We start from the raw sequence: 22636 nt of genomic DNA, 5'->3' as shown, positions 1-22636 counted from the left end.
CTCCCAGCATCTCTAGCCACAATGGCCAAGGGCCATTGCATAATACAACAACATTTGGGAATCCCTGCTCTAAGGATCTCAAAAGGAAAGATTTCCTTAGTTTACATTCTTACATTCAGGAAGCTGCTTCCCTTCTGACAAAATTCTACCTAAGACATTTCTTCCTGAGAATTATTCTTAAGAACATGTATGAAGATCAAAGGGCAACATCCACAGAAAATTAAGAATAAATATTTTAATACTTAACTTTTATTAATAGCTCTTTTATCTTAATACGTGTTGCGACTCAGAATGTCTGTATCTTTCTAGTTGTCTGAGAGGTCAATTAACAGGGCAGAGCTTTAAAGCTTGCCTGTCTAATTTGGCTACTTACTCTGTATTTAGGCTTATAATCTTGTACAGAGACTCAACTGCTTACATTATCTCATAGGATCAAGGCTGCCCCCGAAAGGATCTATCTACCATTTTTATAAACAAAAGCATTTTGGTTGGGCACATTCCACCAGGATGTTCTGCTTCTCAAGCTTCATTTATTTTTTATTGTTGAATTTATATACCGCCGCCTTTCATTAAAAACAACCCCAAGACGGTTTACAAAAGTTAAAAAACAACATTTAAATGTGATCATGCATATTTTACCAATGACAGTATGTTTTCTTGGGGGGGGGCAGAGGGGGGCTGCACAAAAGAATTAAAATTTGGTACTGTGGCTTGATGATTAGTACTCATATTTGTGTGAGTCTACCTTTTCTGCCCTTCAGGGCAAAGAACTAGCTACCAGAGCTGGTCAACAATCATGCAGATGCTACTCCCCACTGCCATCTGTAATTTCATTTAAAATGAAATTTTCTTCTTCTTAAGCTTTAAATACCTTTACTTTCATAATTACTGGAAATTTCAGTAATGGAAATAAACTTGCTAGCCATTTCACTATAAAAGCTGTAAGAGTTGCCGGCTACAATGGGCCAATCGAGACCTCCACGCCATCTCTAACTCATTAGCTCATCAGCCCCGCCACTAAATATATCCTTGTATTTAAAGGATAGGAAAGACATCATCACACGGATTCGGATTCTAAATCTTAGTTCTGACATTCAACAGTAAAACATAAATATATTTGTCGGAAAGAGGAACTTACCGCTCATAAGACATGTTAGGATGAACAAATTATGTGCCTGAAATAGCCATCTTATCTCCATCTTTACCATGTGCTGCTAAGGTTTTTTAAAAAATGATCATAATGAGACATGCAGATTTATTTCCAAACGAAGTTAAAATGTTATGTCCTCGGAAGCTGGCTATTCAGCAGAATGATTTTTCTTCTCTGTCCTTGGTGGGTTACATTTTTCATACTTTCTTTTTCACATGTCTGAGAGGAAATGTATGCATACAGGAAACCACAGTACTCGCTTGGCTTTTCTACATACGCAGTTGGTCTTAAGATTTTTAAAAATGCAGCACACAACAAAAGAGGTGCACTTGCCTCTATTTCAAAATATTGCAATCACATTGAGTCTGAGTTGTAAGTTCTAAATTAAGTCTTTTTAAGATCATTCTATGACAGATGACAGTAGAACATCTGTGTCCTAAAAAGCATATTCATTAGCAATATATGCATGATAACATGTGGTGTTAGTAAGCATTCATGCAGGCCTTTTGCTTTAGGTAATACTAGTAGGTGGGGTCTGTTGTTGACTAGGCAAAGTCATTTTGCATAGATTAAACTTCTAGGAAAGTTCAAGAAATTAAATATATGTAATAGAATTTTTTAATTAATGTGCTTGCAAAAGGGAAGTAAGAGAAAAACAGGTTGCTTACCTGTAACTGATGATCTGGTAGAGATCCGTCGATATCCATAAGAATGGGTTCTGTGCCTGCGCAGGAGTCACGCGGTAGCCATGCCTGAGCTTGTCGAAGCGCCGAAGCCACGCCCCCACGCTGAGCGTTCTATATAAGGCGTGTCTTTGGCGCGAAGTCCCTCAGTTCTTGGACGACCGCCGTGGAGGACGACCATCCAGAAGACGAAGGTGAGTTCATCCAAGGTAAGTGCTCAATAAAGGACGTTGCAAAGGGCTGCACACCGCAATGCACATAAAGGTAGTCCTACTGCAGAGGGGAGGTCGGGAGGGTCTTATGGATATCGACGGATCTCTACCAGATCATCAGTTACAGGTAAGCAACCTGTTTATCTGGATCGAGATCCGTCGATACCCATAAGAATGGGTGTCTAGCGAGCTCCAAAAAAGGAGGAGGGGAGCAGTAGGAATTAAGGCAGCACCCTTTTCAAGATGCTTCTCCCGAATGAAGCCTCTGCAGCAGAACGTACATCTATGGCATAGTGTTTGATAAATGGGGACTCAGAGGACCATGTAGCTGCTTTGCAGATGTCCGTGAAAGAAACCCCTGCTAGGTGTGCAGCCGAGGAAGCGTGGGCTCTAATGGAGTGGGCCCGTATAGCTTCTGGAGGTGCTTTGTTTTGTAGTTTGTATGTGAACAATATCACCTGCACCAACCATCTCGACAGTCGTTGTCTGGAGACTGGGGAACCTTTGGAAGAGCCCTGGTAAGACATGAAGAGACGTTTGGAGGCTCTAAAGTCTTGTGTTCTGGACATATAGAACAGCAGAGCACGGCGTACATCCATAGTGTGCAAGGATCTCTCCAAGGAAGTGGAAGGAAGTCTGAAAAACGTAGGCAGGATGATATCCTGATTGAGGTGGAAGGAAGACACTACTTTAGGTAAAAAAGAAGGATCCAGACGCATTCGGACTTTGTCTGGATAAAAGATAGTATAAGGGGAGTCTACTCTGAGTGCTGTGAGTTCACTGACTCGTCTAGCAGTAGTAATTGCTATCAAAAAGGCAGTCTTCCAGGAGACCAGTTTCAATGAACATGTGGCCATGGGCTCGAAAGGAGGCTGAGTGAGGGATGAAAGAACCAGAGATAGGCTCCATGGTTCTACAGGAGGCTTAACTGGCGGGTACACATTCGAGAGACCTTTTAGAAAGGCCTTACTCAACGGATGGGAACACAAAGTCTTTCCATCACTGCCCGGGTGTTGTGCGGAGAGGGCAGCCAGATGGACCTTAAGGGAGACATTTGCAAGACCTTGAGTTTTTAGTATCGTTAGGTAACGTAAGACTTCCTTGATCGAAGCCTGCTTGGGTAAAAACCCTCTAGACCTTGCATATATTTTAAAACGGTGCCATTTGCTCTGATAATTCTTACGAGTGGATGCCTTCCGTTGGTTGAGCAAAATTCGTCTTAGGAGAGTATCCGCCAGGCGGTCAGATGAAGGGTGAGAACGTCTGGGTGCAAGATCTGGCCGTCGTCTTGTGTCAGCAGATCTAGGCGCGGAGGTAAGTGGTGGTAACAGTTCTTGGACAGTCTGCGTAGCCGCGGAAACCAAGGTTGTCTTGGCCACCAAGGGGTAATCAAGATCCCGTCGGTCGGTTGAGACAGCAGACGTGCCACTACCCTGGGTATCAGTGGGAGTGGGGGAAACATGTACGGAGTCTCTTCGGACCAGTTCAGCTGAAAAGCATCCCCTAGAGAACGAGCATCGTGGCCCGCTCTCGAGCAGTAACGGGAACATTTTGTATTCGTGGAGCAAGCAAAGAGATCTATGGAGGGAAACATCCATTGGTCGAAGAGCGGGGTCAAGACTTCTGAATGTAGTTCCCATTCGTGTTGGTGATCTTTCAAAAAGACCCGACTGAGGTCGTCGGCTAATACATTCTCCAGGCCTTTGATGTGTACTGCTGCAGGGGCAATCTGGTGTTGGATGCACCAGTGCCACAGCTGGACGCTGAGGGCACACAGGCTCCGGGACACCGTTCCGCCCTGACGGTTGATGTATGCTTGTGCAGTTGTGTTGTCGAGCTGGACTTGAACAATCTGGCCTTGTATGATTGGAAGAAAAGCTCGCAGAGCCAGAAAAACTGCTAGTAGCTCTAGGAAATTTATGTTTAGTAGGGCTTGTTGAGGAGACCACCTGCCTTGGATCTTGTGCCCGTTGCAATGTGCACCCCAACCCTGTAGAGATGCATCTGTGGTCAGCCAGACAGTAGGGGAGGGATTTTGAAAGGGGACCCCACTGAGCAGATTGTTTCGGCGCGTCCACCACGTTAGAGAACGAAGGACTTGAGGAGGCATTAGTAAGCGTTTGTCTTGATTGTCCCTGCATGGGTGAAAGACAGAAAGAAACCATAGTTGAAGCTTGCGCATTTTTAGGCGAGCGAAGTGTATAATCGCATTGCACGAAGCCATCAGCCCTAAGAGGCGTTGGACGGCAAGGGCTGGTTGGGTTGGTTGTTGCTGGAAGAGACGAATCAGGTCTCCAATACAGTTGAACCTGTCCTCTGGTAAGAACGCTTTCTGCACTCTGGTGTCCAAAACTGCTCCTATGTAGGAGATAACCGGAACCGGTTGTAGATGTGACTTTTTCCAATTGATTTGAACACCTAGGTCGTGGAGAAGATCTATCACATAACGGATATGCGAAAGTAACTGGTCTTTGCTGCCAGAAGCCAGTCGTCTAGGTATGGATAGATAGCAATCCCTCTGGTATGTAGGTGTGCAATCACCACAGCCATGCATTTTGTAAAGACCCTCGGTGCGGTAGACAGTCCGAAGGGCAATACATTGTATTGGTACACTTCCCGTCCGACGGTGAAACGTAAGTACTTTCGGTGGCAAGGTCGAATACTTATATGAAAATAGGCGTCCTTGAGGTCCAGCGTTGCAAGCCACTCTTCTCCCTGAAGGAGAGGTAGGATGTGCTGTAACGCCATCATGCGGAATTTTCGGACGTGAATGAATTTGTTCAGGCGACGGAGATCCATAATGGGTCGTATACCCCCATCCCGTTTGGGAATTTGGAAGTAACGGGAGTAGAACCCGTCTAGCCTGTCTGCCCATGACACCGGGGATATTGCCCCTTTGCAAAGAAGATCCTTCACCTCTTCCCTCAGGAGATCCGATGCAGGAGTGAGCTTCATCCCCATAAAACGAGGAATGGTCTTGAATTCGAGTGCATAGCCTGAGCTCACAATCTTCAGGACCCATTTGTCTGATGTTATGTGGTGCCATGCGGGGACATGGCTGGCCAGCCTGATGGTTGGCTGGGACAGAATAATCGGTGGTGAGGACGGTACCCGCGCTGGCTGGGAAAGGGAGAGAGGAGGAGGTGTCAATGGGCAATTGCAATTTTCAAAGGCGCTTTTGGTTGTCCTGCGTCTTGGAACGCTGGGGTTGAGAAGCTTTATGCCTCTGCTGGTAGGCTCGCTTTTGATATGGGGTATATGGCTTTCTGAAATCCCGGCGATCTTGGGTTCGATAGTTGGGCCTGTATTTTCCATAATTGGGTCGGTATCTTGATGACTGCCCGGAGGATGATTGGGCAGCAGTGAAGGTTTTTGCCGTGAACTTGGATTTTTTTAACTGTTCCATTGTGGCGTCTGTGGTGGTGCTGAAAAGACCGGAGCCATCGAAAGGGAGGCCTTCGATCTTTTCTTTCATGTCCATCTGGAGATTAGTGGACCGCAACCAAGCATGCCTGCGTAGAGTGATAGCTGCTGTCATGGCCCTGGACTCACTTTCCGCTAGGTGTTTAGAGATGCTTAGCTGGCGACGAGTCAAATCCCCAGTGTTTTCCAAGGTCTGGCGGAACTTAGCCCTAAACTCATGTATAGGTAAAGATTCCAGGTCTTTTTCCAAAAGTTCCCAGAGGCCATGTGTGTATTTGGCCGTGCAGGCCGCATAGTTGGCCACTTTGATCGAAAGGCACGAAGTCGAATACACCTTCCTGCCTAAAAGGTCTAGTTTTCTGCCCTCTTTATCCGGAGGAACTGTATGGCGTTTGCCTGACTTAGAAGAAGTGGCGCAATCAATAACAAGAGAATTGGGCGCCGGATGCTTCAACAAATATTCATTGTCCTTATCTTGTACCCGGTATAGGCTCTCAAGTTTCTTGGAAGTTGGCGTGGAGGTGTGGAGTACTTCCCAAGCGCACTTAGCCGCCCTAGTGATCACTGGTAGCATAGGGAGTGCCACTGGAGCGGTAGATTGAGACTGAAGCATAAAGTTGTATACCGGATCATCTATTGTCGCCAAAGGAGAGCGAATGTCCAGCCCCAGGGAATCCGCCATCGCACGAATGTGCTTGTGGTAAGCTTTTAGCTCATCATTCGGAGATACATACGTGGGTGGAGCCACATCCACTGGAGGATCCGCAATATTACTGTCCTCATCCGAATCCGACTCAAAATCGGACGAACCATAATGTTCAGAGGGGGAGCAAGGAGACGGCTCATTTCCATTAGTTTGAGCAATGGTTTGTGTCTCTTCAGTGCTGACAGATGAGTGTGGCAGGACATCTGTCTGAATGGAGGCAGACCTTGTGCTCATAGGAAAAGTCTGTGAAGCACGGTGAAATAGTTCTGGGCACTGCGTCTGGGTAGATACAGTAGACACAGAACGCAGTGGCAATCGTTGAGACCCGGTGTCATCAAACACATATGGTTCTCCAGGTGAAGTTGTACCCATGGGATCCTGGGGGTATTCACAGGTGTGCCATGTTAGCGGGGAGCGTCCTTGGCTGGCGGATTGAGGTCTGGAGGAGTGTGCTGTGGAGACTGAAGGTTGAGATGGGCCTGCATCTGTTGGCAAGAAACCCTTAAAGGTAGAGGTTGTCCGTCTACTCGACGTTGAGTCCAATAGCGAAAGCAGTGAGCGAGTCGCTGATGGTAGAATATCCTCGGCATCGACGTCTATGATCTCGAAAGCAGGAGGTGGGCAGCGTGGCGTCACCTGAGAAGTGAGGACCGGGGTGTGCAGTACAGTATCTCGAAGACCGACCGACGGTGTAGACGGCGAAGCCGAGTGTAGTGGGGTCGGAGCTGGCGATAGAGCTCGAGCAATCGGCATCGAAATCGACGTCGAGGCAAGCACCGGTTGAACAGCAGGAGTCAATATCGAGGCAACTGTCGATGCTGAAGGAACCGTCGACATCGAAGGATTTGTCGGCATCGACTGAGCTGTCGACATCGAGGGAGCAGGTAGCGCCGATTGATCAGTCGTCATTGGTGGCACTGCAGTGGTCGATGGAATCCCCGATGTTGATGGTAAAGCTGACGACTTCGATACTCTTGGTGGAGATGGAGTACGAGGAGGCAGGTCTGGGGATCTTCGACGTTTTCTAGGTGGAGAACTATGCCGATCCATGTTTCGACGCCCAGAAGGAGAGTCGTTACGTCCACTTGAACGAAGATCCGGTCTCGATGGGGAAGATGAAGAAGATGTACACGGCGTCGATGTTGACTTTACCGGTTTCGATGTCGATGTGGATAACTTGGATACACGCGAAGGAGCTGGAGATTCCTTCGACTTAGAATGTTTCTTCGGTATCGAAGTAGGCTTCGAAGAATCAACTCTCTTCGATGCTGAGGAAGACTTTCGGTGGCGGCTCGACGTTGATGGAGGTGCCGACTCCGCCCTCGGGGGCAATTTTGAAGACGAAGTCGATGTCGAGGAACGAGGAGTACCCGGAGTGGAGGGGCTCAGAACCTCGTCATAGATAGCGGCCCGAAGGCGTAGCGCTCGGTTTTTTCTCGTTTGCTTCGAGAAAGAGAGGCAAATCTTGCAGGAGGCGACATTATGTTCCTCACCGAGGCATAATAAGCAAAGGTCGTGAAGGTCTTTGGAGGGGAGTTTCGCCCTGCAGCCTTCACACCATTTAAAAGATCTTTTCTCCTCAGTCATATTCACACTCGTAGTGGAGTCCGTTCCGAGGTTGAAGAGCCGGGATCGTCGTCAGTCAGTCCGCGTCGAGAACCGGGAAAACCGAGAAGTCAGTCCGAATCAAATTCCAAACAAAGGTCGCTTTCCAGTCCGTCGTCAAAACCAAAAATCAGTCAGTAGAGGATGAACTCGTTCTTAATGTAGAGAGGAACTTTTCCAACAGCTGAGGTGGCAGACCGAGGTCCAAACGCAAAGGCGGTCGGAAAAGAACTGAGGGACTTCGCGCCAAAGACACGCCTTATATAGAACGCTCAGCGTGGGGGCGTGGCTTCGGCGCTTCGACAAGCTCAGGCATGGCTACCGCGTGACTCCTGCGCAGGCGCAGAACCCATTCTTATGGGTATCGACGGATCTCGATCCAGATCAGCTTAAAATCTGTAGGATTTCACTTTCAAATGTTATTCATTTTATTGAATAATGTTCATATTATTCAATAAAAATGAGCCCCTGGTGGCGCAGTGGTAAAACTGCCACCCTGTAACCAGAAGGTTACAAGTTCGATCCTGACCAGGGGCTCAAGGTTGACTCAGCCTTCCATCCTTCCGAGGTTGGTAAAATGAGTACCCAGAATGTTGGGGGCAATATGCTAAATCATTGTAAACCGCTTAGAGAGCTCCGGCTATAGAGCGGTATATAAATGTAAGTGCTAAGTGCTATTGCTATATTGCTACATTTAAATCATAGTAAATATGAATTGCAGGATCTGCTTTTGGGGGGCATGATGTTGTTCTGGAATTATTGATCTGATTATTAATTGAGTGTTAAAAATCTGTTCAGAACAATGAGAGTTAAAATAAGTTGATTATATTCAGAATTTGGTTTAAACAAGACAAAAAGATTATTCAAACCTTTCCCCAAGTATATTCTGGGCACTTTCCAGATTAAACCCTACAACAGGGTCACTATGGATCTACAAAGTGCGCTTCCGTACTTCCTGTGTTGTGACACCACCATCCCTGCACTGACAGCAAGGTGTTCACATTTCCGATTCTGGGGATCATTTTCAATGCAATCCGGCCAAATTGAAGCATTTTACCCCGGCTGCAGCATGTAATCTGGAAAGTGCCCTGGTGCATTCAGTAGTGCACTCAGCTCATTTCAGTGGCAGACTTCTTCACACAAAATTTGGTATCTGTACATAATTGGGAAGTATAATATTCAGAATTTCTCTAAAAAAACACTATAGAAGTTTTCACTGCGCATATTCCAGTGTAAAAAGTAGAGAATTAAACTAATTCCAGTGGCAGGATTGTGTATGCAAAATTTAGTATCTGTAGGTCATTGGGAGGTAGGATTTTATTTCACACAAATAAATGAATAAACAAACAGATAATAGATCATTAGAATAAAAAATCTGGATCTAGAGCTGGTGTGGCATAGTGGCTAAGGTTCAAATCCATCACAATGATTGGGCCTTTTTTGTTTCTCTATTTTAAAAATTGAAAATAACAGCTTCCAGGAGGAGGACAATCAGGACTGGGACCATAGTGTGCAGGAAGGGAATAGTTCACCTCTTTAGACCAATGATACTCACACCTTGAAGTTACTAATAGTCCCAGGAGGGAAGCAGTTGACATTTATGAAATGTGTTTTAAGTTGTCTTGGAGAGCATTTGAACAAAATGTTGAGTATATACAGGTGAAACTCGGAAAATTAGAATATCGTGCAAAAGTCCATTAATTTCAGTAATGCAAATTAAAAGGTGAAACTGATATATGAGACAGACGCATTACATGCAAAGCGAGATAAGTCAAGCCTTAATTTGTTATCATTGTGATGATCATGGCGTACAGCTCATGAGAACCCCAAATCCACAATCCCAGAAAATTAGAATATTACATGGAACCAAGAAGACAAGGATTGTAGAATAGAACAATATCAGACCTCTGAAAAGTATAAGCATGCATATGTATTCAGTACTTGGTTGGGCCCCTTTCACAGCAATTACTGCCTCAATGCGGCGTGGCATGGATGCTATCAGCCTGTGGCACTGATGAGGTGTTATGGAAGACCAGGATGCTTCATTAGCGGCCTTCAGCACTTCTGCATTGTTTGGTCTCATGTCTCTCATCCTTCTCTTGGCAATGCCCCATAGATTCTCTATGGGGTCAGGTCAGGCGAGTTTGCTGGCCAGTCAAGCACAGTACACTGTATACTTTTCAGAGGTCCGATATTGTTCTATTCTTCAATACTTGTCTTCTTGGTTCCATGTAATATTCTAATTTTCTGGGATTGTGGATTTGGGGTTTTCATGAGCTGTACGCCGTGATCATCACAATTATAACAAATTAAGGCTTGACTTATCTCGCTTTGCATGTAATGTGTCTGTCTCATATATCAGTTTCACCTTTTAATTTGCATTACTGAAATTAATGGACTTTTGCACGATATTCTAATTTTCCGAGTTTCACCTGTATATCTTTCAAATAAATAAGCAGTATAAGTATCATGGAGGAACAAGTTCTCTGCAGAGATCCTCCCCCACTGCTGGACATTTGTGTTTACTTGAAGGAAAGGCATTTTTCACACTTATTTATTATCATCAGTATAGACAGACAGGTTTCTTGGGTTTGCTTCCATTTTGGGTGACAGAACCAAGTTATAGAAGAGAACTCTTCCTCAGAATCAACAGGACTTATTCAAGAGAAAATATGTTTAGGATGGGAGTGTTAATGTGAAATATACCACTATCTTTATTTCAGAAATCTATGCCCACCTCAATGCAAATTGCCTCCTTTGTGCCCCATCATATTTTAGCCTACTTTGCTTAAGGAAAGTAAGTTTATGAAACCACCTGGCATTCTGTCTGTATGTGTGTCCATCTATGTGTTTCCCCCATCAACTTTGCAATGCCTGGCCCAATACGAACCAAATCGGGCACAGTTGTAGGACACATAGGGACCTATACCTCAGTGTTGTAGTTCATGACTATGTCATCCCCCAAATTCAAGATGGCAGATGCGTGAACTTTTGAGGTGCATGTGGGCTAACTTGTGAACTACCTAAACAATTTGGACCAAATTTAGTCCAGTTCTAGAGATAGTGAAAGGAAAGTAGGCATATTAGTTCTTACCAGAACTACTTGTTTTCTCATGGTACCACCGAGGAGCAGGGGCCTAGGAGGAAAGATGGTGATTTAAAGAACTGCTTCAGCTCTCATTTCCCAGCCCTGGCTACTATTTTAGAGGCACGGTGCCCTGTTTTCTGCTTTGTTTCCTTCAGTTTTCTTCTTGTCCCTCCTTTAACTGAAGGAAACGAAAAAAGAGCAAGAGGTCAGCATATGCAACTATCTGTGTGACACACTAGAAAAATTGCATGGTAACAGTTGTATTGATCCCGTAACTATTCATCACAATTGGACGTGACAGCACAAGCACAGTATGATATATACCATATCCACATGAGGGTCACTCTGCAGTCTTTGGTAGTTCCCAGGTCATTAGGTCCTCTCCTCAGAGAGGTATGCTAACAACTATTATTCTTCTGCACTGACTTTCATCAGTCCATGTTTGCTGGCACTTATCATACCACTAGGGATACAGGAGCCAGTGCGGGGGGGGGGGGGGAGATTCCTACGTGGCTCTGTAACTTAATTTGTTCTGCTCAGGCTTTAGGCACAAAGACATGGTAGTTATTTACACCTGAGATAACGCAAACTGGCAGAAAAAGAAATGTGAAATCTTGAATTTTACCTCCGTAGCAAGCCTTGTCTTCCATACAATATTCATAAAAGGGTAGTGGTATCTCCCACATAATAGCCGGCTTTTAAAGAAAGAGTACTTTATGTATCGCTGTATTATCAAACAATGCCGTCTCTTCAGATTCTGAAAAGCTAAGACAGGCTGGGCAAGGGTATCTGAAGGAATGCTCTTCCAGAACTGATGGCTCAGCAAGGGACACAGTTTCTTTGAAGGTAGCATTTGCAAAGTTAACAAAAAGGTCTTCTACCATTGCACTGTTGAACCACCTTGGTGATGTACATAAAATACAGCAAAAATAAACACAACACTATAGAAACAATTACAATATTTCCCCCTGTTAATTTTTGATACAGTTATTGCTTTTACCATTGGGTCACATGAGCCAGCATACAACAGATAATGAGGGCTGTCTAATAAAAGGTACCCCCTCCTCCTCAAATTTGTCAGTGTGATCAAATAAGTATATAGGGAGTTGTGCACCAACAGTGCTCACTTGAGACAGGGGAGCCTTCAACCAAAACCACTAGATGCATTCCAGTATCTCTCTCATAGAAATACTGGAGAGTGCTCAGAAAAAGGATAACTGCAGAACAAAGCCAAAAGGTTAAATTCAAGGGTTTTAACTGCCCAGAGATGAACGTTTGGGGCGGTATACAAATTTGATGAATAAAAATAAATAAATAAAATAAGGGTTAAATTCATTTAACCCTCGAATAATATCTAGGGAGGACCTGCTCTCTTGCCTGGATTTCTGGAAGTTAATATAGTAGCGCAATGCCTCAGTCCTACTGCCCTATGAATTGCTCCTCTGTTCTTCTCTTCTCCTCAGAAGTCTTGCACAGATAGTTTCAAAATTATTAGCAGAAAGAGTGAAATTATAAACTTAAATGATGTGGCATTGGTATTGCCAATGTGTTTAATTTATTTTAATTAATTAATTAATTAATTAATTTAATTCGAGACATTTAATATACCACCCACTCCAAAAACTCCAGGCAGTGCACAAGATTCAAACAGGCAATATTAAAAATTACATTCTAAATTAAAAACTAAAATAACTACAAAGAACAGAAAAATAAACTACAGGGCAAAAGCATGGTGAAAAAGAAAAGTCTTCAATAGTGATTTGAAGATCGGTAAGGAAGGGGCTAGCCAGATCTGTAGGAGGAGAGAGTTCCAAAGGAGCGGGGCAGCAACCGAAAAGGCCCTTTCACGGGTCCTAGAGCCCTGAACAGCTCGGAAATCAGGGACCCACAGAAGGGCCATCTGAGATGATCTAACCGGATGGGGTGTAACTGGATGGGAGAGGTGGGTCTGTAGGTAGACAGGCGCCAGGCCCCGCAAGGCTTTGAAGGTCAGAACCAGGACCTTAAACTGAACTCAGAAGTTAATAGGCAACCAGTGCAATGACTGTAGGATTGGTGTTACCCTGTCATATTTTCTGGCACCCATTAGTAGGTGAGCCACTGCATTCTGGACCCGCTGCAGCTTCCCGATTGTCCTCAAAGGTAACCCTAAATAGAGAGACAATGTGTTGTCTGTTGAACCTTGATTCAAGCTCCACACATGTGTAGTCATGTCACTGGTTTATTAATAGGGTTATATACAACTCCCTAGCATGGCTCCAAACACAGGCCTACAGCAGGGCTTCTCCTAATCCAAGAGAGAATCTAGACTAGGGGTAGGCAATATTAGCTCTCAGTTGTTGTTGAACTACTGTACAACTCCCATAGCTGTAGTTCAACAACCACAACCAAGAAGTTCAACCACAACCACAACTGAGTCAACGTTGCCTATCCCTGGTCTAAGGGTTAGGCGATGCTATGCTTGGGGACAGTGCATGGTTAATTGAGCTTGAATAGAACACAAGAAATGTGAGAAAGAATCTCAGTTGGAAAGCATGCCAGAGATCACCCTGTGCACCCTTTACATTCAGACTATCTTAGAAAATAATATAGTTCTAGAAGACAGGGCAGTTACAATGGAAAACAAAACAATAACTTGATGCAAATTGCTTTAACAACTTATCAACACTGACATTTATATGTTGAAAAAATGCTGAATGAAAATAAAGAGTGAGTCGCTGCTTCAACCTATGTGACTGTCAATCTAGGAGGCATTTGGGGTCTGTACTTTGGAAAAGACAGGAATGAAATCCAGTTCCAAGAATATGAAGCGTTAAGCATTCTCCCATTTCTAGGTATGAAATGGGCAAATTCCATGTAACCAGAGGTGGATTTAGTCATGGATCTCGGGGACCAGGTCCATGGCCTTTAGCCTCCTGGGGAGTCTGCGAATGATCGGGGGGCCTCCCAGAACCCCACTGCCCTGCCTGCATCTGCCCCACTGCCATGCTGCTGTTCCACACTGATATTTGCCATCCTCACCACTGCGGGGTTTGGAGGTGATTGGCAAGTGGAGCAGGCCTCCCCCTGGTGGCCTGTCTGGCGGGCGTGCCTGCACAGTGTGAATATGGAACATGGCATGTCTTCCATAGTCACATTGCATAGGCATGCCTGCTGGACAGGCTGCCGCTTCAGGGGGGAAGCCTACTCTGCTCACCCCCCACCCCAACAGTGAGGATGACAAATATTGGTGCAGGGCAGTGGCATGGCAGTGGGGCAGTGGCAGGTGTGGGGCAGCGGAGGCTTGCTATTCCAGCAGCCGGGGTTGACCATCGGTGGGATGCCAGGCCTGCAGGAGCTGCCACCGCTTGGGATGAGGGCAAAGGACACGTGCCCTCCCCGGGCAGCCTGCACAGCCAATTCGGCCTGATCACACCATCGCTGGAGGCCTGGCCCCAACTTTGCCACCCAGCAGGGATTCCCCTTTGGCACGTCCAACCACCAGGCCACCCCGCACAGTGCCTCACCGGGCTCCTACGGCCACTTGACGGACTTCCAGGCCACCAGCACCCTTCCGGTGCCCCCCGGATCACCTGGAGTCCCCCTCCTCGGAGGCAGGAGCAGTGGAGGGAAAAAAGGTGGGCCTTGTGGTGGGGGCTGTGGGACAGGGTGGGGGCCTCTGAAGCCCTTCAGGTCCAGGCTGCTTTTGGACTTAGGTGTGCCCCTGCATGTAACCTTTCCAATCTCACATTTCAAGACCCCATTAAGACTCACCAGTCCCTTCCATTATCCCTCCTGCTCAGAAAAAAAAACATCAACTGCAATACAGTTCTTCTTCCACTGTTGGATAATGCTTCTTTTCCTATCACTACTGCTTTCTACAAAGCTGTATCTTTAAAAATGAGATTTCTTAGTTTTAACATAAAATAAACACATTTCACTTTGATACACCTATAAAGAATAATGGGACTATTGGAAAGAAAGGATGCTGTGATGCAGATAATCTGTTTCATTTAAAAAAATTGTTAAGACCTTCAAAATACACAGCATTCGCTATTGTTCCCTAGAGAACAGTCTCAATGAATGGCCAATAGGTGGTGCTATAATCTCATGTGCAAGTTTCATTGTATCAACAACTAAAACAAATCTCCTGGTACACATTAACTTTGCCCACATTTGGAGGATGGCAGCGGGGCTCCTCCAATTATCTTCTACTGATGCATTTACTTCCAGAGAAGGCATTCTGAATGATAAATTTTTTACTTTTTCAACAGAGAGTACACCAGTCCCTTCCATTATCCCTCCTGCTCAGAAAAACATCAATTGCAATACAATTCTTCTTCCACAATTACAGTTAAGTTGCATCTAAGAACATAGGAGAGCAGGCGGTCCCACAGCAAAAGAAATCTTGAACTCTAGGGACAGTTTCAATTATTCACAAAGAGAGTCTTTTTAGAAAGGTTGGCACAAGAGCTGTTCCTGCTAGAGGCGAGGAATAATTCCCCTTGCAGATTGGTGTCCTCTAAACATTGCTTAAAGGAAGCAATGCTCCCCTCTGGAAAAAAAGAGGGGGGGGGAGAGGGAGAGAGGGAGAGGGAGAAGGTAGGGGGCCGAAGGAGAGACTTTGAAGCAGGAATGTCATTAAATGAAACACTATTTTTTTTTATTTTAAAAAACTATGTTGGATGTTAAAATACCAGCTATTCTTACTTTCCCTTATTTTGCTTTTTCTACAAATAAGAAGCAGATAGCTAGTAACTTCCCACAGAAAATGACAATGTTATTTTAAATGACTGTTCAGCTAGACCCAGCATAACCTAGTGAGTGAAAGTTGAGGAAACCTGGGTGGGATCTCTCCTCTGTACACAACTTGAATCACTTTGTAGCATTTATAAGGCAAACTGCTATAGTGGTGATTCTTTCTGTAATTAAAACGTGTGCCTCTTTAAAACAAAACTAAAACCAGTTTAAAATAATTTCAGTCCTCACTAAAGGCCTGGCTAAAAAGATATGTTTTAGGGCTCTTTTGAAGACCGCTGAAACTCCCAAGCCTCAGACAAACAAACAAACACACACATTCCATAGGGAGCACATTCCAGAGCCCAGCAGCAGCTACAGAGAAGGCCTATCCTGCGTATTGTCAGCCAGTGCAGCTGTTTTAAAACTGGCATAATATGGTCTCTCTGAGAAACCCTGGAGATCAATCTGGCTGCTGCATTTTGAACTAATGGAAGTTTCTAAATGACATACAACGGCAGCCCCACGTACAGTGCATTGCAGTGGTCAAGCCAAGAAGTTACCAGAGAGTGCACCACAGGTCTAAGGTCATTATTTATTTATCATATTTTTATACCACCTGATATATACATTATCTTCAAGGAATGGACATAGCTGTCATCTCAACCAAAGCTGATACAAAGCGCTCCTAGTCATAGCCTCCACCACAGAAACCAGGGAGAGGCCTGGGTCCAGAAGCACTCCCAAGCTACACACTTGTTCCTTTAGGGGCAGTGCAACCCCATCCAGAACAGGAAGTTCTATCACATCCCTCAAATTATGGCCCCTCACCGATAGTACCTCCATTTTGCTTGGATTCAGCTTCAATTTGTTATCTCTCATTCAGTCCACACCAATTTGTAGCAAATTTGCTTCAAATTGGTTAGATTGTCCACATGTTAGCTCACTTGCACCTCAAAAGTTTATGGTTCTGCCATCTTGAATCAGGGTGAATGACATCATCACAAAGGACACCACTGAGGGGTCACTCACTACAACTGTACCTAATTTGGTTCAAATCAGTTAGACAGTCACAAGTTAGCCCACTTGCACCTCAAATGTTCATGCATCCACTATCTTGGATTGGGGTAGAATCACAAACTATGCCATTGAGGTGTCTCTATGCGTCCCTACAGCTGCAACAAATTTGGTTCAAATCGCTTAAGCGGTTTACAAGTTAGCCTACTTGCGCTTCAAAAGTTTACGTGGCCGCCATCTTGAACTGGTGTGGATGACATCATCACAAACTATGCCATTGGAGTGTCCCTGTTTGTCACTTATTGGAACTGTACCCAATTTGGTTGAAATGGGTTAGGCAGTCTACAAATTAGCCCACTTGTGACTCAGATGTTTATGCGGCCGCCATCCTGAGTTGGAGCGGATGACATCATCATACATCACACCATTAGGACACACCTGTGTGTCCCTACAGCTGTAGGAGATTTACTTCAAATTGGTTAAGTGGTTCACAAGTTAGCCCATTTGCGCCTCAAAAGTGTACACATCTGGCATCTTGAATTGGTGTGGATGACATCATCACAAATGACACCATTGAGATGCCCCTCCCTACAACGGTACCCGATATGATTCATATTGGTCAAGGCATTGCGAAGTTGATGTGGGGGGGGGACACGGACAGTCACACGGACAGACACACAGAATGCCGGTGATCTCATAAGCCTACTGGAAAGTAGGCTAAAAAATGGCTGAGTTATTGTCCCTTGAAGTTCAGGTTTGGCACTTTCTTGGTGTTAATTTTCCAAAACACACCCGTTTCAGGGAATGGTTTTCTCAATGCTAGAGTCATTTTTACTTACAGTAAAAAGATCCATAGTATTCATCTGAGAGTGTGGAAGCACATATTGGCTAGTCCTTGCTCTTGATTTGTTTGTTTTTTAAATAACATCTTTATGTTTCTCCCATATTATTTCCTATGGGTAGCATAAAAAGCGCCATCACACGTATTCAGTACCATCTGCTATTCCCCACCTCCTCAAGAATGTGCTTGCCTTCTCAGGCAGCTGCAACAAGGATCAGCCAAGCTCTAGAGGTCTCTCAAGAACTTCACTACTGCAAGAGAGGGATCTGGTATTGCTCTTTTATCTTACTAGCTCTGTAAGTTTGCATGCTCGATTTGGAATTTGGCCAATGTGAGAGACTTCAGGGTTATAAATTATGTGGTTTCTTTATACCACAAAGAGGGTGGAATCTGAATGTTCTAAAACTGTTGGGTGGCTATGGCGATTGGAGGAGGTCATAGCTTAATTGGATAGTTAGTGGGATTGGTGATTTTTTAAATATCTGTTCACATTCAGATAGGTCCCCTTTGGAGTTTTGAGTGGTTTGTATTGTGAAAGCGGGGGTTGAGGTGTAACGATTAGCATGCTGAGGTTGGGTCTTGAAAAGTTGGTTTGAAATCTTAAAATGGGTTGTCACTTGCGTGCTTGTAAGATATTGAAGCCATTCACATGAGAAATTGGGCTAAGGGAGCCTAGCTCGATTTCTGCTGGTCGTCTGCTGCCATGGGAGTTGTGCAACTCCTGGCAGCAAACTACACAAACTATCCCTCCCGTTAAATGAGTTAAGTGGAGTGTGTGCTCCGCTAACCCCATTTAGTTGATTGTGTGCCGCCACCGCGTGGCTCCATGCCGTGGCAACACTCGAGGAGACCCCTGCCGCAGGGCCTGACTAGGGGCACTGAGAGGGCGGTGGAATGTATGTGGGGAGGGTACCGGGTTTTGAGCAGAATGGGTACTTAAGGGTGGGTGTATTCACTGCTGCCGAGTGCGGCAGGGCGCAGGGGCACCTCGTGGGTGCAGCACACAGGGAATATGCCTTGTTGCCCTGTGGCCCATCCGAGCCTGCCCTGCCGGGAGGATAAAACAAACCTCCTGGTCTCGGGGGTCTCTCCGCAAGCACGTGGGGCATCCTGGAACTTCCGGGGGCCAGATGGCCCCTGATCCCCGCAGCCCCCATCAGCTCCATAACGGAACTGGTAGTCATGTGGGTGGCCAATTTGGCTGCCCAGGACTTTGAGGCTGCTCATGTGTGGGGAGAGTAGGCTAAGCCCGCTCTCTCCGCACTGACCCTCGTGGCGCTTCACAGCAATCATATGAAGCGCCTCACTGCAGTGTTATTTTCCCCCTGGGATTGTCCTTCTTGAGACATCAGAATCAAGCCTCAGTGTCATAGGTTAAGTTAGGCGTTTTAACTATAAACCGCCCGGAGCCATTTTGGAAGGCTTAAATCAAATAAATAAATAAATAAATAAATAAGCACTTTCCTTCACTTTCATTGTCCACTTTCCTCACCATGAGGCAGAGTGAATAATGGCACAGGGGAACTTGTAGCTTTAATGTGTTTAAATCCCTAGCACCAGGGGTGATTTTCCATTCAGATAACTAAAGGATTATCATTTGGCAGTGCCATTCTCCCCATAGTGAGGAGAGTGGTGCAAGACTGGGGAAAGGGAGGGAGTGCATGATTCTGAGGTCTACTCCCAATTTTTCCCTGGAGGTCAGTCAGTAAGGGTGGGTGAGAAATAATCTCAAAAGAAGCCCTTGAAATCAAAGGGGTAGAAGGGGCTAAAAAGGCACAGCAAAGAACAAATCACTGACTACTTCCCCTCAGATCAAGTGATGTAATCCAGGTCACAGTGTATCATAAAATGAAGAAGAAAGTTCCAGATATCTCAAGTAAGGCAGTCAAGCTGCATGTTACAGAGGAGGGTGAAAACCCCACAGCTTCTTGCCAGTTTGACCTGTGGATAAATTCTTTCTTGACCCCAAATAAATGAAGCAGTCAGCCCTTGTGTATAAACAAGCCTCAATATAGTCAGTGTACTAGCATTTACTCGGATTGAGGTACATTGGGACATCCTACTAAAGGATAGCAACAATTAATAACAATTGCATGACCATCTATTCAGGTGTCAGATATAGCTTTGCATTTGGGGGGAAACTACATTTCAAGCTGCCTCTTAAAAGCCAAGACAACAGTGAAGAGTTAAAGTCAATTGCAAATGCTAATGCTTCCCCACTCCCCGCCCAAGAGCAGTACAGAGACTTTGTCATTTGGCTCCAAATGAAAGCAAAAGAGAAAATAGATATATAAAACAAACATCTTCCTCAATCAGTTCTTATTATCCGTATCTTTTTTTGTCAGAGCTGCCACACAGCAGAGAACAATTGGCAAAATCTGCCTTTCCTGTAGGAAGGAAACAAACAGCCACTTTACTCACCAAGGTCAGCAACAACCAGAAAAGTTGCATGACTCATAGACACAAACATTTTGAACAAATTAAAGGCTGCAAACTCCTGTTCTTCCTGTTTGTTTCTAAAGAAGATGCAGAATGCATGTAAGCCATATGTTAGAAGCTTATGTTATATGTTATGTTATAACATAAGCCATATGTTAGAAGCTGCTGGTTAGACCCTGTGCAGAGCATACTAGGTGGCTTATGCGAATATATTATTCCTTTCTTTATTGCAACAAACAATTCACCACCTTCACCTGAAGGCACTAGGGATGTGCAAACAGGTTCGATGTCGAACCGGTTCGGTTTGACTGTTCGGGGTTGAACCAAACCATCCCCTGTTTGGTCTGACCCAGGACTGAACACCTTCGACTGTTCAGGGGGTTCATGGACATTTTTTCGGGGGGTTCACAGACCCAGGCCATGCAGAGGCCAATTGCGCAGGCACGGTGGCTTCCAAAATGGCCGCAGCACCAGAGGGCTGGCAGGCCAGTTGGTATGGGCATCAAAGGGAGGCCAGCAGGGAGAGCGGAACCTCAGCAGACACACACACTCCGCCGCCTCCAAAAACTCCCACGGAGGAGCTAAGTTTATATATATATACACACACACACACACACACACACACACACACACACACACATGCTCACAAACCTCCCAGGACTGGACCTAAAAGGGGGGAGTTGAGGGGCTGCCAGACCATACTGGCCCGGTCCAGTCCGGACTCGAACTGAACTGGACCAGCTGGTTCCGTGCACACCCCTAGGAAGCATGTTATTAACATGAAATAAGGTAGGAATATTGATCTTGTTGATATTTAAAGCAACTGGCCACAACCTATACACAGTATACCCTGTTGTAGTCATAGGATATTTATTATTTATTATTATTTATTTATTACATTTATAAACCGCCCCATCCAAAGGCTCTGGGTGGTGTACAACAAATTTTAAAAGACCTTAAAGCACACACCTTTTAAAACACAGTTCTAAAAACAATATAAAAATAATTCAGAAATATTTTTAAAAACCATTTAAAACTAATTAAAATACTTTAAAAAAATTTTTAAGACCGTGGAAAGCCAGGCCAAACAAGTAAGTTTTTACGGCTCTCTTAAAGGCTGACAGTGAGTCTAAACTGCGGATATCTGCCAGGAGTGCATTAGGCCAGGAGCAGCTACAGAAAAGGCCCGGCTCTGAGTTGCCACCAGACGTACCGGTGGTAACTGAAGACGGACCTCTCCAGATGATCTCAATGAGCGATGGAGAGCATACAGATTCAGCCAGCACTGCATGTGGTACCTGGTGGTACTACTAGGTGGCCAGCAGCTTCTGATGATGTCATCAGGTGGACAATAGCGTCAGGTGGTGGCCTTAGGGGGCCCGGGCTCTCTCCCAGCACACAGAACCTTTTGAGTCAGGGATGCCTTCCTCCCCTATGAGGCTGCACACCTTTGCAAGATGACAGGCCCACCCCTTCGGATGCTCAGACTGTGAAGCACTATTTAAGCCAGAACCATCTGATGATGGGGGACTAGTAAAGGAGAAGGGCTCAATCTTGCATAATAGCCTGGAGAGTCCTGAATCCAGTGAGCAGCTGGAAGAGAAAGGTGCGGTAAGGGGGCTAAGATGAAGTCAACCTCCCTAGCCATCAAAGAAACTCTGAGGTCAATAGTGTTCTGCCCACACCCCAACCAATGCCCAGTGGGAAGGATAACAATAGGACGAAGCAACAGCAGCAGCAGCGAGAGAAGGAAGCCATAGAAAATGAACAGGGGAGCAAAGAAGTTAAAAGGGAATCCAGGTCGCTTGTATCCTCTTCACTTGTAAATTGCTTGGAACTGTGTCCCATCTGTCGGGATTAAAGTGAAGCTAGGCAGCCTGAATAAAGTGGATTTAGTTGATTGATTGTTCAGCCTTGCTGGCCTTGCCTTGCCTTAAAAAAAATCCCATGACTAGTATTTCAGAAGAAAGATTTGTTACTTGGTCAGGTGAAAGTTCATGTTACTATATGTCTGTGTGACTTAGAAAACTTCAAAAATGAGTACAGGACAAATGGAAGAAAATTTCCTTATAAGTTCCACAACTGGCATTTTCAATGATGTTGAGTTAACTCCAACACAAGGAAGTCAATGGAGATTTTTAAAAGACAGGAATCGGAATCTGGTATTAAGAGCATCAAAGACAGATTCATGAAAGAGCATCAAAGAAAGATTAATTAAAGACACAAATCCCATTGCAGGAGCTACTTCAGTGTTTGATACAGCAACCTGGCCAAGACAATACTCTGAAGTATTTGAGTGACTGAAGTTAACATACTTCCAAATCATTCCAAGTCTGTTGTTTGTGAAAACCCTGACAATGAGCCAAAGGTAAAACAGAAGTGCTTAGGGAGTGTTACAAATTAGAAGTATTTGCTAAGAGCTTGCCAAATGACTTCTTGGCAAAGGCCACTTATCAACAAGATCATTTCTTTATTCTGTCCAAATTTGTGAAAAATTATTTGTGTGCTTCCTACTTCTGTCTCAAGCTGTGAAAATGGTTTCAGTTCTATGAATGTAATAAATAATATATGCAGATCTTTATTTGAAAGCGGACATTTAAGTGACCTAATGACAACCAACTTAAATGACTCATCTGTGCCAGACTTTGATCCTTAGAAACATGGCCGTCCCTAGTGGGGTGCAGGACTGGGGGTGAATCAACATGTGTGGGGCCTCCTTAACATTTCATATCATTACAAAATCATACTGATTGATG

General features: G+C 44.9%; 1 protein-coding gene across 1 annotated transcript in view; it reads right to left on the bottom strand.

Moving 5' to 3' along the window:
• The window catches only part of CD96 (CD96 molecule), a 52958-nt gene extending 51647 nt beyond the window's left edge, over window positions 1–1311 (bottom strand). The window contains exon 1 of the mRNA XM_053310096.1: window positions 1139–1311. Within this exon, the coding sequence (XP_053166071.1) occupies window positions 1139–1208 (70 nt within the window). The 5' untranslated portion in view covers window positions 1209–1311. The remainder of the gene's footprint in view (window positions 1–1138) is intronic.
• Between the last annotated feature and the right edge of the window lie 21325 nt (window positions 1312–22636).

This window comes from Hemicordylus capensis, chromosome 3 (assembly GCF_027244095.1).
Source record: "Hemicordylus capensis ecotype Gifberg chromosome 3, rHemCap1.1.pri, whole genome shotgun sequence".
Classification (NCBI taxonomy): Eukaryota; Metazoa; Chordata; class Lepidosauria; order Squamata; family Cordylidae; genus Hemicordylus; species Hemicordylus capensis.
The sequence above is the reverse complement of the archived record's forward strand: the minus strand, read 5'-3'. Positions and strand labels throughout refer to the sequence as shown.